General features: G+C 34.6%; 1 protein-coding gene across 2 annotated transcripts; it reads left to right on the forward strand.

Moving 5' to 3' along the window:
* Window positions 1–67: 67 nt before the first annotated feature.
* Window positions 68–8646, forward strand: SCCRO (defective in cullin neddylation 1 domain containing SCCRO). 2 transcript variants are annotated; one of them, XM_085951365.1, is made up of 4 exons: window positions 74–152; window positions 328–927; window positions 4290–4321; window positions 4386–5267. In XM_085951365.1, exons 1-4 carry the CDS (start codon window positions 150–152, stop codon window positions 4528–4530), a joined length of 780 nt encoding a protein of 259 aa, XP_085807491.1. In that variant the 5' UTR covers window positions 74–149; the 3' UTR covers window positions 4531–5267. The 2 variants fall into 2 exon arrangements, with proteins under 2 accessions (XP_085807489.1, XP_085807491.1); XM_085951363.1 differs by having other exon boundaries at window positions 68–152; window positions 4290–8646.
* Window positions 8647–13086: the final 4440 nt, after the last annotated feature.

The raw sequence follows: 13086 nt of genomic DNA on the forward strand, positions 1-13086 counted from the left end.
TAACGTCAAATTTTGAGGTTATTTACTTTAGCTGTCGCTTTTGACGATTTTTTGTTCGTGCGCTTCTATTGGTACCACAATTTTAACGCGTTCAGATGTCTAGCCTTTCACCGTTGTTTTCCTAGTGTAAATAGATCAATTTTGCAAAAATGGTAAGTAAATCATCGTCAAAGTGAAGAATAAACATTATCACATCGAATTATATTAAAACATCTACATGCGTGGTCTTAATTTTCGCTACAATATCGTTTTCAATGTGACCGCACCACTAACCTGAAGTTGTTTGTATGGAAAGTGACCGATGCCTTATTTTTGTTTTTCTTTCAGAACAAATTAAAAGCGTCCCAGAGGGACAAAGTGAAGAAATTCGTCGCCTTCACTCAGACGACGGAAAACACGGCGATATTCTGCTTGACCCAGAACGATTGGAAATTAGATTTAGCTAGTGACAATTATTTTCAAAACCCCGACGCGTACTTCAAAGAGCCTGCCAAAAATTTAGTCGACAGAAAAAAGCTCGAATCGCTCTTCACGAAGTACAAAGACCCTCAGGAGTCTGATAAAATTACCCTAGACGGAGTTATGAAATTCTTAGACGATCTCAATTTAAGTGCAGAATCTATTTTAGTACTGATAATAGCGTGGAAATGCAAGGCTGCCGTCCAGTGCGAATTCAGTAGGGAAGAATTCCTCACGGGAATGCTGGACCTGGGAACTGACTCCGTGGATAAACTCAAGGCGAGGATGCCTACACTAGAAAACGAAATTAAGGATGTTCAGAAATTCAAGGAATTCTATCATTTTACATTTAATTACGCCAAAAATCCTGGTCAAAAGGGGCTGGATCTCGATATGGCGATAGCATATTGGAATATAGTACTAAAAGGAAGATTTAAATTTCTGGATGCGTGGTGTAAATTTTTATTGGTGAGTAATATTTTCATTTCATATAATAACACCTGTACACATGCATGGATTTACTGGCAGCAATAGTGCTTATTTTAAAATATCGTGACAACTGTTCACACGAAAAAGTGCTGAATGTCTCTCTAATCTAATTCTTCAAGAGTAAGCGAGACGCGATGTTATTTTATGGTACTATTTGACAGGTAGTGAAAATCGGTTAACCCCAAAATGAGTATAGATAATTTTTCTGCTGGGAGGTTCGCCACTATCGTCCTACTGCGCAGACGCAGATCGAAAAATTCCCTACTGTCGCAAGCTTCCATACTTTTTTGATGCATGCATGCAATCTTGCCAACTGCAGAATAATACATGTTTACCTAAGGGCGGCATGGTATATGAAAGTATGGTGAAGCCGGCAAGTATGGCGAAAAAGTATGGTGAAACAGGCTGGTTATCAATTTTCGGGAAAATCTCCACGTTAACATTATATTATATGGGTACGTTATAATGACCAAAGTAAATCCTCTGTGATCCCCTGCATTTTTTTTATCACGTCGCCATTTATCGTGAGTTATCGGCTGTTTTCGGCATGCTTCATTCAGTTCTATGAGGAAGCCAAATCATTGCCTATCTCTACTTTTAATACATCTGTGATGTTTACCTATACATCCATGCATATGTAAACGGGGTGTAATGTTTCATTTGGACTACCACAATGAAAGTGCTGGGCTCATTTTTTCAATTCTGTGTGCACCAAAAAAGGGCGATAAGACTGCTTTATGTGTCAAATTCTGTTTTTATGTGAAATTTAATAACTCAACGGTGTCACTCTGACCCGTCCCTTTTCTCGTTACCTATAATATAAACATTAAACTGGCTTTAAGATTAATCTTAGACATATCTCCCTTTTCCTTTCGTGCACAAAATTAACGGGCCGATGTTTGCTTCAAGTGAATAGAGACCGACAATTATAACTTAGCAGAGTATTGGCGTGTCCGGAGAATCATACATATGCAGTTCGCCTTATCACAGTTCACTGTGAGCTGTTGTATCGGAAACAGAAGGCCGTATGCATTAAGATCATGACTGCATCCGGGCCAATTGTTCATTTTCCCAAATTTTCATAAGTGCATATACACAAAGCAGTTAGACTATAAATCGAAGGAGCCTTATATCGTCGCCCCAAAAGCAAAAGGGCACATGTGCAATTTTGACGGTTTTGAGTTATGTATGCAGTTTTCTTCGTAATTTTTTTCTCTACATTATGGGCAAAACGGCATTTGTGAAACAAAACCCATGAATTCATAATTGAGTAAAGAAAATAAAGGTTACTTGTGTATTTGTAAACTGATCTTCATTTAAGGGTGGACGTGCTCAGCGTGGGTCAAAATGGAGCTTTTATTCTATTTTCAAAGCATGATCCTGGACATTCCTTACACGTTGTTTATAATCTATTTATATAATTTTGAAGCCTTATTATTCTTTATATTTATTTTAAACATTTGATGACTGCATAAAGTATTTTTATTACATAAAATAGTATTCTTTTAAACCTCTCGCTCGAATGTTTAAGAATATAGTTATATTTCAGTACATGCATGTGCAGTGGTGTTAAGATTTTTTATATTTATTAATTTTTAAACGCATTTATAAAACCATTAGGATAATTTATGTCGACAATATTATAGTGAAATATTTACGATAAAAAATTATATTGATAATCTCTGTGATCCCAAATTTGACAAGAATTAGGCATTTTATTATTAAAAAAATGGGCAAGATTAACACATTTGAAGATAATTCTAAAGATACTAATTATAAGCTATGTCTTTGACCATTCAAGTGTGATAAACATCCTTCGAATAATGATTGCTTTATAATAATTTTTGACCTAAGAATAAGGTAGTATTTTTTTGAAATACGCCATTTCTTTTGGCATTCCCCAGTAGTTAAGCTACAACATACGGCCGTAGCCATAAATTAACAATAATAAAGTGGACGCTCGCAAATCAAAAGATAAAGATAAAGATATTCATAAATGCATATAGGAAAAAGGTAACATTTGACTTGAAACCTCTTAAAAATAAAAGATTTACAAACTATAAAAAAATTTAAATTTCATTTCAATCTTGAGTAATTAGGTCACATGTGTTCCAAATTTCATTTCAAAATATTTCCACGATTTTTTTTCACTCCAAAACCACTTAAAATGAGTTTTTCTCAAAACTCAATTTATGCACAAGTGCCCTTTTGCTTTTGGGGAGACGACATTATGATATTTCTGTTATGACATTTGAAATTATTTAGCAAACTCATGAAGCATGGTTAAGTTGGTAAACTCCACAAATATTAACATCGCTCAGTTGGCATTCTGATTTTCTGACACATGCAATGGCTACCATTTTTTTATGTTCATTGTTAATACCAGGGAACACAGAATTAATGGGAACTGAAATATCTAACAGGTGTGGAGTAACAGGCAACCAATCTCAAGTGTGGAAGAATATGGGATAAACTTTAACATGTCAAGAATATGTCATTCTAAACTTATCCTTCGTTCTGACAACTGCTCTCGGTTAATGCACTGACACTCATTCAATATTGGTTTATTTAAAGGTTGCAACACACTATTGCACGTCTATAATGTATGTTTCATTTTCGTAGGACACTCACATTCAAAAGCCTTCAAAATGTAGTGTATTGGGGTATACTCTTAATGGTTTTACACACATTTTATAGGATTTTTCAACTAAATAATAATATATAATGCTGAAGTGTAGTATTATTGACTGCTTCTCTACTCATCGTGATGGATTGCTATTTACATGCCGTGAAAATTTGCAAATAAATGTCATAGCAGTAGTGTGAAGTTCTCTGCAAATAAACTTGCAATGCGAAGTCACTTGTAGCCAACTTAATCAGTAGACCAGTGATACTTTTTTTGCTTCAATTTCATACATCTTAGCTCCATCTATATATATCAGAAGGTTTTTTCAACATCTTTGTATATACACAATATATTTTTACGGGCACAGTATTTTATAATCTTGCAAAAATATTTGTACTGAATGGGGCATAAACCCACATCTATCGCATTTCAGGCCGTGAACTTGACCGATTAAAGGTTCAAATAGACTATATCACGATCGGGCACATATATGCTAAGAGCGATTTAGTGTCTATGATCATATCTATGCCATTCCGACATATTATACATACATATTGTATGACAGCTATGACATCGTATTTACACTCTGTGTCACAGGACGCCAACATAAGAAATTGCGGCATATATGTGACCGATCGTCATAGAGTCTATTTGACCCATAAGCCATATATTTACTTTAATTACCAAATTTCAACAATAATTCTTGTGTTTTCAGGAGCACCACAAGCGTTCCATACCCAAAGACACGTGGAACCTCCTCCTGGACTTTGCCACGCACATCAACGATGACATGAGCAACCACGACGAGGAGGGGGCGTGGCCGGTCCTCATCGACGACTTCGTGGAGTGGTGCCTCAAGCAGGAGGGCCGGGAGGACGGCAGACGGGAAGCGCAGGCTTGCTAAGAGGGGGGACAGTGGCCCGCGGGGCTTGTGTGTGCATGTAGATAGACATTGATAGGATATAGAACGTAATGCCCCTGAAAAAGTGTCGCGTAATAATAGCTAAATAAATTATCATTTTGAACTGTCTACTTCAAGAGTATTTTCAAAAACCGATAAGTTCACGTGTGCTCAAAAGCTATCAAACAATATTTACATATTCTATATTGTGTGTTATAACTTCCAAATCCCGCCGAAAGCACATGGAAAGATGTTTAACTACTTATAGACACAGATTAATCAAATAGATGTTGATATTATTCTTTTTTTGGTGCTGTCTTTTATGGTAGGTTGGCGACCAAATTCCAATACACCTCGCTATCCTGGGCCAGTCGTATCAGATCCCCAGCAGCTTGGACATTGAGCCTCCCTCTATTTACGCTTTGGCTGACGTCCACGTTACCCTGCATTCTGCGTTGGAATACATCACACTTCTCATTGCTAAAAATGCTGTTAATATGTCCAACTTTATTTTGCTTCAATGTATATTGCAATAAAGGGTTTCTTGGCTTAAAAAAAATGGACATATTAATATACAATACCAACGATTGAAACACAAAAACATTGTTTACCACAAAAATAATGAACTTATCGGTATTTGCAAATAGACATTTCATAATATAATCTACAGTAATATCTCAGACAACAAACCCAGTGACACATAGATTAGAAATTTTCTCGCCTTTATCAATATTTCGATCCAGACCTGAACATTTGACCACGCGGACAGATTCGCGAACTTTTACAAAACACAATTAATTATTTTGAAAAGAAATTCTTTATGATATAATATTTTCTGGCAATATAACCCTTGACATGTCAGGAGGACTGCGAAACTTTCTCAATCCCAGACGATCTATTGGTTCCGCTTTCCAATTGCGTTGCTCGAGCATCCTTAAATCTCCCATAGAGTAATTCAGTCATCTCAGTTTCGGCCATACAGGTCTTGCCCTCAGCGGTTGCGTACATAGCCCGCCTTGCCAGTAACTCCGCCAGCATTCTATGCCCGTGACCGATCCAACGCAGTCTCTGCATTTTATCTTTTACGTATACAAGTATGTCACGAAGACTATGTGAGTATGCAGAAAACATTGATGGAATGTGGAAAGATGGGATGGTTTACAGTGATGACGAAAATTCCATGCACAGTTGCCATATATTGACGACGATTGATCTTCTGTCGCGTGTGATCCTTGTGGTGAAAATACTAACATAATCAAAACTCAATGTGATCTCTTTCGTCTTATTGTCACTTTTGTTTATTTTTTATGCTAAACACTGCCGAAATTGAGAGGTTTTTTAATCCTAAGTAATATTACTTCGGCATCTCAGGATGCCCAATTTGGTAGCCGCTATCAAATCCGAAAAACACACCGCCATATTCGGAAAATACTATTTTTTTCTGCGTTAAGCATTATGGAGTATGTCTGTGACAAATAATTGAGATATTGAAGATATCTTTCTCAAATCGAGAACGCTTCATTTTTTTTTATTCTTCAAGTTCTCCAAAAATAGTAATTTACTTCCTAAATAAAAATATTGATGTATACTGCTTTGTCAACTCCATAACAGCAGAATTTTAATAGTCTGTTTCTATGGTAACTGAAAATTGTTTATTGATCAGAGCATCAGAACGATTATTACAGACCTACAAAATTATCTCTAGAATGGCCAAAAATGGAACTACGAACTACCATTGCACGCCATTTTGAAAATTTCATTTGAATGTCAGATTTTGTCCAGTTACGAGGTCTTGATTGGATAGTTTTCGACAGTGGCTCCCCCATCCCATTCTTCAGATAAGTTTGTATGTCTGTACTACTAAAATGTAATGGATAAGATGTGCTGTTATCTTCTGTCTTCTGATGTAACATTAAATTAGTTTTTGATTGTCCATTGTCATAATATATTATATGTATAACATTGTGTTTAAAGTTGAGTGAATGTACCTCAAAGAAGCAGTCATAGAGGGATATAGTCATATAATCAAACAACTAAAAACTATGCGCGAATACATGTGGCCACAGGCCCTTTGACATATATATGACAATCAATAATGGTCTGTTTACAGTTGTGACCCAGAATAACAACATAAAAAACTAGTTTTTTTTGACATGTATGGGGTTAGGCAAGTTCTGGTATGAATTTGTTTTTTTACACTCCAGTGTTTCACGAGTTGTGTGGCATTTGGCCCCATCCTGTTGTAACCACATGTTGGCCAAATCGAAATCATCCAATTCTGGCCATAAAAGTCAGTTATTATTTGCCTATAGCGGACGGCGTTGACCATAACATTAATGCCTCTAGCCCAAAACCACACGAAACAGTAATTTTCGCAGCATCAAACTCTTGATTACTTGTAGGTTTTCCTTGCCCCAAATATAGCACCCGTTGCTTTTCCAAGACTCAATCAGCGAATCTGTGACGCTGTCCGTGGTCCGTTGGCTTCAGTTTATGCGTAAGCTGGATCTTATGCCAGTGTAGATGAAGGTCTTTATGCAAAATTCGTCATAAAGAGACGTATGAGACGCCATCGACATTTCTGGCTCTTCGGTCACACTTTGACTTACAGCAGCAATGTTCTCGCCTGAACGGCTTAGACAAATATGTACAACTGCCAGCCGATCCAATACACTACCAGTCCCTTCAAATTTTTTCATCAGTTTGCGAATACAGGCTTCAGTCGTGGAATGATTTCTGCTGAATTCTAACCTTAATTCTCGCAGCACGACCATCGAATATTTGCCATTTTCGTGGTATGATTGTACGATTTATATGCAGTGTGCAGTGGAGAAACGATCCATTGTGTTAAATCGTAAACTTTCAACTGAAAACATGTCAAAAAATACGCATGAAACATTTGACAGGTAACAAACGACAGGACTGTAAAATTCATACCACGAGTTGGTTAACCCTTTAAATGACATTTATCATAATATATATAATCTGCTTGTATTTTTTTGGTGATGTATCATTCGTCGACTGCAATGAACCTTTGAAAAAGAAATCAAAAACTTAAATCTCATCCCTGAAAACTGAATTGACAGAAAATACGTACATGTCCTATTTATTATTACATTTCAATATCCGGAGTTGTCTGAAATTATCTTTTGTTTACTTTGCGATAATCAATGTAAATCATATTGTAAAAAAAGTTGTTGCTTATTTTTTTGTTAATTGTTAGATGATTTCAAGGAGTGTATCACGAACCGGACGATAGAAATTAACAGATTGCTGTGAATTTTTTCCAAAATTATTTCAATTATTGCAACAATAAACTTTAAATTAAAACACGCAATGTAATACCGACTGGACGCCAAAACAACTGTATGACGGACATCTGAGCGCCGCTACAGTGAATCAAACAGTAAAGAAATACACGTATGTTACAACTTGAACTAGCAAGTAGCCAATCGTGTCTAATATAAAGTACCTACCTATAATAAAGAGAGGTTGGTGGTTATTGCAAAGACAAATTGATTGTGTGCTTTCAAATTCCAATATTGCAATGAACTGCAGAAATGTATTGCACAAACTTTATCAAACGATTCACAATATTGGTTTACACTGTGCTGATCAAAAGTTCATTGAAGTACAGCAAATACAAAAGAATGATTTGGTTGGTCGATGGTGTGCGTGCGGATGTTTAGCCCTACTAGTGCTACTAACTACCTGGTAGTCGGTGTGCCCGTAGCGCTGACAACGGTATACGTATTCATACGCATACAACCAAATCATTGTTTTGTTTTTACTGTACATTGCGGTCAGTGTAATATTGGAATGTGAAAGCGTACCATCGACATGAGTCAACCTCACTTGATTTTAGAAAGATGCTAATTCATTAGACTCTGCTGTTTTAAGTCGTAACGTATGTGAATTTCTACCTGCATTTCATTCATCTGTAGTGGCATCCAAATGTCCGTCGAATATTGTCCTCCAATTAAAGTTTACTTATTTGTTCATGATAGCACTCTTGAGCTTATGTTTGATTCAGTTATATCAATTTATCCCTTGATACATAATGTGTGTAATATTGTCCTCGATTTGCAATATGTCGCTAATATAACCCCCCATTCATAGATACATGAGCTAAGGGCATAATGTTGCAATTGTTGCATATTAATAACGTCGGAAAAAAAAAAAATTTTAATTGTAACATCAGTTTGGCTAAAAAATAATATCCATGACAAAATTTATATTACTTTATTTTTGTCGCTGACAAAATATACATTTTTTGTTATTTTATAATACTTCAAAATTTCTGACAATTTTTTGCCAAATATTGCTCTATTATTTCAAAGACATAATGTGAAAAATTACGATACCTTGTATCGTAAAATATACATAATTTTTTTTAAGGAATTTGTTCTTAAGCGTACCACCTTTAAGCATGTGACGAAATTGTTTTATTATTTCAAAGGAAGTGGTCCATTTATAAATTTCACTACTAAACCGTAGCCGGTTGTATTGGATAATGTATTTAAAGAAATGATAGATTTTTTGTGTAAATATTGAGCACTCACTGACATTGACGGAGGTCAGAAAGTTCGGTGATGTCTGTATGTTGCTGACGGTACATTGTGTGTGGAAAATGAGCTATCTAAACGTACCTTAAAAATAATAAATAAAAACAATCGACCACGTCAGATAAGTTTCAAAATACAATAAAACTCTTTATTTTCCGCTTTTTAATAGTGTTATTATAAATGAACAATTTTGTCGAGCTTCTTTTATATATGTATATATATTTAAAATCTGTTAATTTTTTTGTCATTTTAATGGTAAATTCTCGATGCGATTAAGTGTTCATATAAAAACAATGTCACTCGAAAATCACAGTAATAGTGTACAAAACGGGTGCCATTATTTTTAAAGGCATGTAGGATGTGCTCTATACTCAACTGAATTTTTAGACTTTTTTGTTTTTGACTTTTTTTTTAGAGTTTGAATTGACCGCGTACATATGGACCCGGTTTGAACCGACCGCGTCCATATGGACGCATTGTAAATATCCAGCCATTTGAAGAAATATATAAATTTAATGTAGAAAATCATAAATAGCAACGTTTTAAAGCACAGAGCAAAAGAAAATTAACACGTTATTTGAAGATTTGCATTCACTAATATCAGTCACCATCGAAAATCTGTAAACATATTTTTGTAATGTTAACAATCGATTACGTATTCCTTTGATATTGTCTATTAAAAATGAGTAATAAATTAATTAATTATGTAGATAGGAAATGAGGCATGTGTCACAAATCGCTTATATATATTTTAATAAAGAACATTATATCGTAAGTTTAAATCCCAATGTAAACTACTCTCAATAAAGCTAATTACATAAGGATAATATTATGTAAATTATTACCATAGACAATGTTATTATTAGGGAAAATCTACTCTCCCCTTGCTTTATGATATTTCTCAATGAACCTACCTCGGAATAAGTGTTCTATAGATCAGATACATTATTGCAATTTTTTTTTATCGACCGCTTGTGGCAAAAGGTCTAAACACCGCGTTCATATAAATGACTAAATTACATGAACAGTCCTGACAACTTGCACAGACTTATATGCCGGTCGTCAATCGTAGATAACTATTACACACAACCATTCCGATACCAATTGGATTAATTCAAGACTTACTTCAAAAATTCTTTAGTAATGCTAGGTAACTCTAATATATCAATTTTACGGGAGATCACTTTTAAAAAGAAGTGAACTTTAAATGCTCCTGTTACATGCAATTGTACATTAATAAAACGCAATTAAAGTCATCAACGCCTATTGAAAATACCATTCCCTGCGTATTATTTTTATTTAATCAGTTGGAATAGATAAAACAACAATTACATTTATTTATGTTCAACATTAAACTATTTCCATTTTACTTATGCAGTACATATTTAACAGCTTAGGTCGTGATGCATAGAATATAGATGTTATGTTTAATTCTACTTTAGAACTACATGCATAGTTGAAAGTGGAATGACAGATAAGCAAAACAGTGACTTTATAAAATTAAAATTATCAAAACTGAACAATATAAATCATTGATTTGATTTGATTGACTTTATCATTTTTGAAGTTATACTTCTTTAGACGCGTTTGAAAAATCAGATCACAGTGTATTTTTGGCGTGTGACATGTAACCAATGACATTAATATATGGACGAATCATCTGGAAAAGAAAATGACACTCACTTTATTGTCGGGTCTGCCGAATGGCATAATCTGTTCTAACACCATTACAATAAAGGTGATATTGCTATAAATTCCAGATGATTTTTGTTGGGTCTGCCGAAAGTTTCGGCTCGAACGGGTTCGCTCAAATGAACATTGACATTAGAAACACTGCTCTGACGCCATCACAATAAAGGTCATATTGCTATAAATTCCCGATGCGTGATATCGCGTAATGGAATTGCGTGACGTCTTCGTAAACATGCGAATGCGCGAGTTTACTTGCTAGCTACTGTATTGAATGCGTCGTCCATTTAATAATGTCATTGCATGTAACACATAATTTATTTTTTCACACAAAAATAAACGCACTCGATTGGATTCGAACCACCGATTGTTCCGTTATCAGCCGAACGCACTACCATTACGCCACAGTATGATACTCGAATCATGGCCATTTGCAATTCCTTACGTAAACAAACTATTAAATGTCATAGTGGCAGTTCACTTTAAAAATAAAAACAACGATAAATAATTATGTAATATAGTAATATAAGTTAAAGTGTATAGAAATAAACCAACGGCGTTCCAATAAGCGGTCCTTTTTCTTGAGTGTGTAATTTAACAAGATAATTAAGAGCTAGTCGAAGAATCTAGATTATCACAAGTTTTGTTTTTGTTTTGTTACGCCAAAGAAGTATAACTTTTAACGCGCGTACATAAGTACACACAACTTTTAACTGTAAATGCATGCTCCGCTGATAAAGTATTCCCAATATAATTTATTATTGAAATGACAACGTGTTCATTAATATTATTCACACAATTCTTCATCGATTAAATGATTGCAAATTATTCATTCCTTTTTGGTTAGTGTTTGCATAGATAATCGGTACTTATAAATGATTACTACATAGGGACAGGCAAATGGGGCGGTCCGTAGTAATATCTTCTCAGATAATTGTTGATTTGTTGATATAGCCATCTAGTTGGGTCTGATAAGAATTGAAACTTTTGTTTTTCACTCCAGACTATTAAAACAGGATCACAGTAAAAAAAAAACAATATGAAAGTAGGCAGGGATCGGGTCATGTCATGTAATTTGGCCATTAGAAATTTATACAAAATACAACATGATAATATTTTATTGTGTCATAAAATTTTCAAAAGAATTTACTGTTCTGGTCTCTATAGAATACTTTCTTCGAGCACTTACTACTTATTGTAAAAGGTAAATAGTTATTCTAAGGTACTTACCACATGAAGGGATAAAGATATTGTTTATGGTCATATTATAGGTTTGTCTCGCTGCAAGTCACGAACTGTACAAAAAAAATGTAATTATTTCACATTGCGGTATTGACAATATAAAGATTAGTTTTGGTTATGTCATTTGTCAGCGTCAACCCTCAGGGAGTCCGACTTCCGTCAATAACTTTCTACCTGTCCAAATCATACTGCAGACTGTCATGACAGACCATGTTTGCACTGCTTTTTCTCCTACTCCATATTGATCGACATCATTGTCGTTTATATCGTGCGAATGACTTATCCATTGCAGTCTCCCAATCCTGGCGCTGGAATTTTCTCGGTTTTTGCTTTAAAGAATGTATAAGGCTTGGTCATTCTGCAGAGTTCATTTACATGTTTCCGCGGCGTATCGAAGCGTCATAAGTATCTTGTAAGGTGTGCTTTTTAGTTCAGGCAGTACTTAAATTATCTTAATAGACCGAAGTAACACGCCAACATGATTATCTTGTTAATATCCTCTTTGATATCATTATCACCAAGTTGTTTCATGTTACATCGGACTATTTAACAAGTACCATTATAATTGACCATAGACAAATGTTTTGTTATGCGAGATTTTCACTTTGACTGTTTATTTATTCCCTCTTAGAATAATAAAATTGAGTAACAAAAGACTTCCCAAGTCTCTTCATGTAATAGTTCCCATATTCTGTTTGTTATGAAAAAAAAATAGTCATTTTACAAAATGGATAAAAATTTCTCTGTTGAAACCGGATTTTATTCTAGTTAAATATTATATAACGTTTTTATAAACCTTGTAAATATTGTAAATATAATATAAAATGTACTTCACATGGTTCTATTGTATAATTAAAAAAATAATAAGTTCATTAAATATATTGATTGTTTTAATTTTACACCGATGGTTTTCTTATTGCCATTCCTTTATTATACTAAATATAATGTAACAGGACATACCCACTTGTACCTTCCTTAAAACCTGGCAGCCATAATGTCATCGAGGTCCTTAATTGAGAAGGTGTATCTTGCAAAGAACTGGGTGTTCATTATTTGGAAAGAAGGTTACAGTTGGCATAATGGTATTACAGTATAATAGCATGTGCGTAACTATG

Source organism: Rhyacophila brunnea, unplaced genomic scaffold (assembly GCF_057557595.1).
Source record: "Rhyacophila brunnea isolate RB1 unplaced genomic scaffold, BYU_Rbru_1.0 scaffold_24, whole genome shotgun sequence".
NCBI classification, from domain to species: Eukaryota; Metazoa; Arthropoda; class Insecta; order Trichoptera; family Rhyacophilidae; genus Rhyacophila; species Rhyacophila brunnea.

Bases quoted from the DNA above. Each gene is read 5' to 3' on its own strand.
- SCCRO (XM_085951363.1), top strand. The intron at 928-4,289 runs GTGAGTAATATT...TTGTGTTTTCAG, and splicing joins CGTGGTGTAAATTTTTATTG to GAGCACCACAAGCGTTCCAT.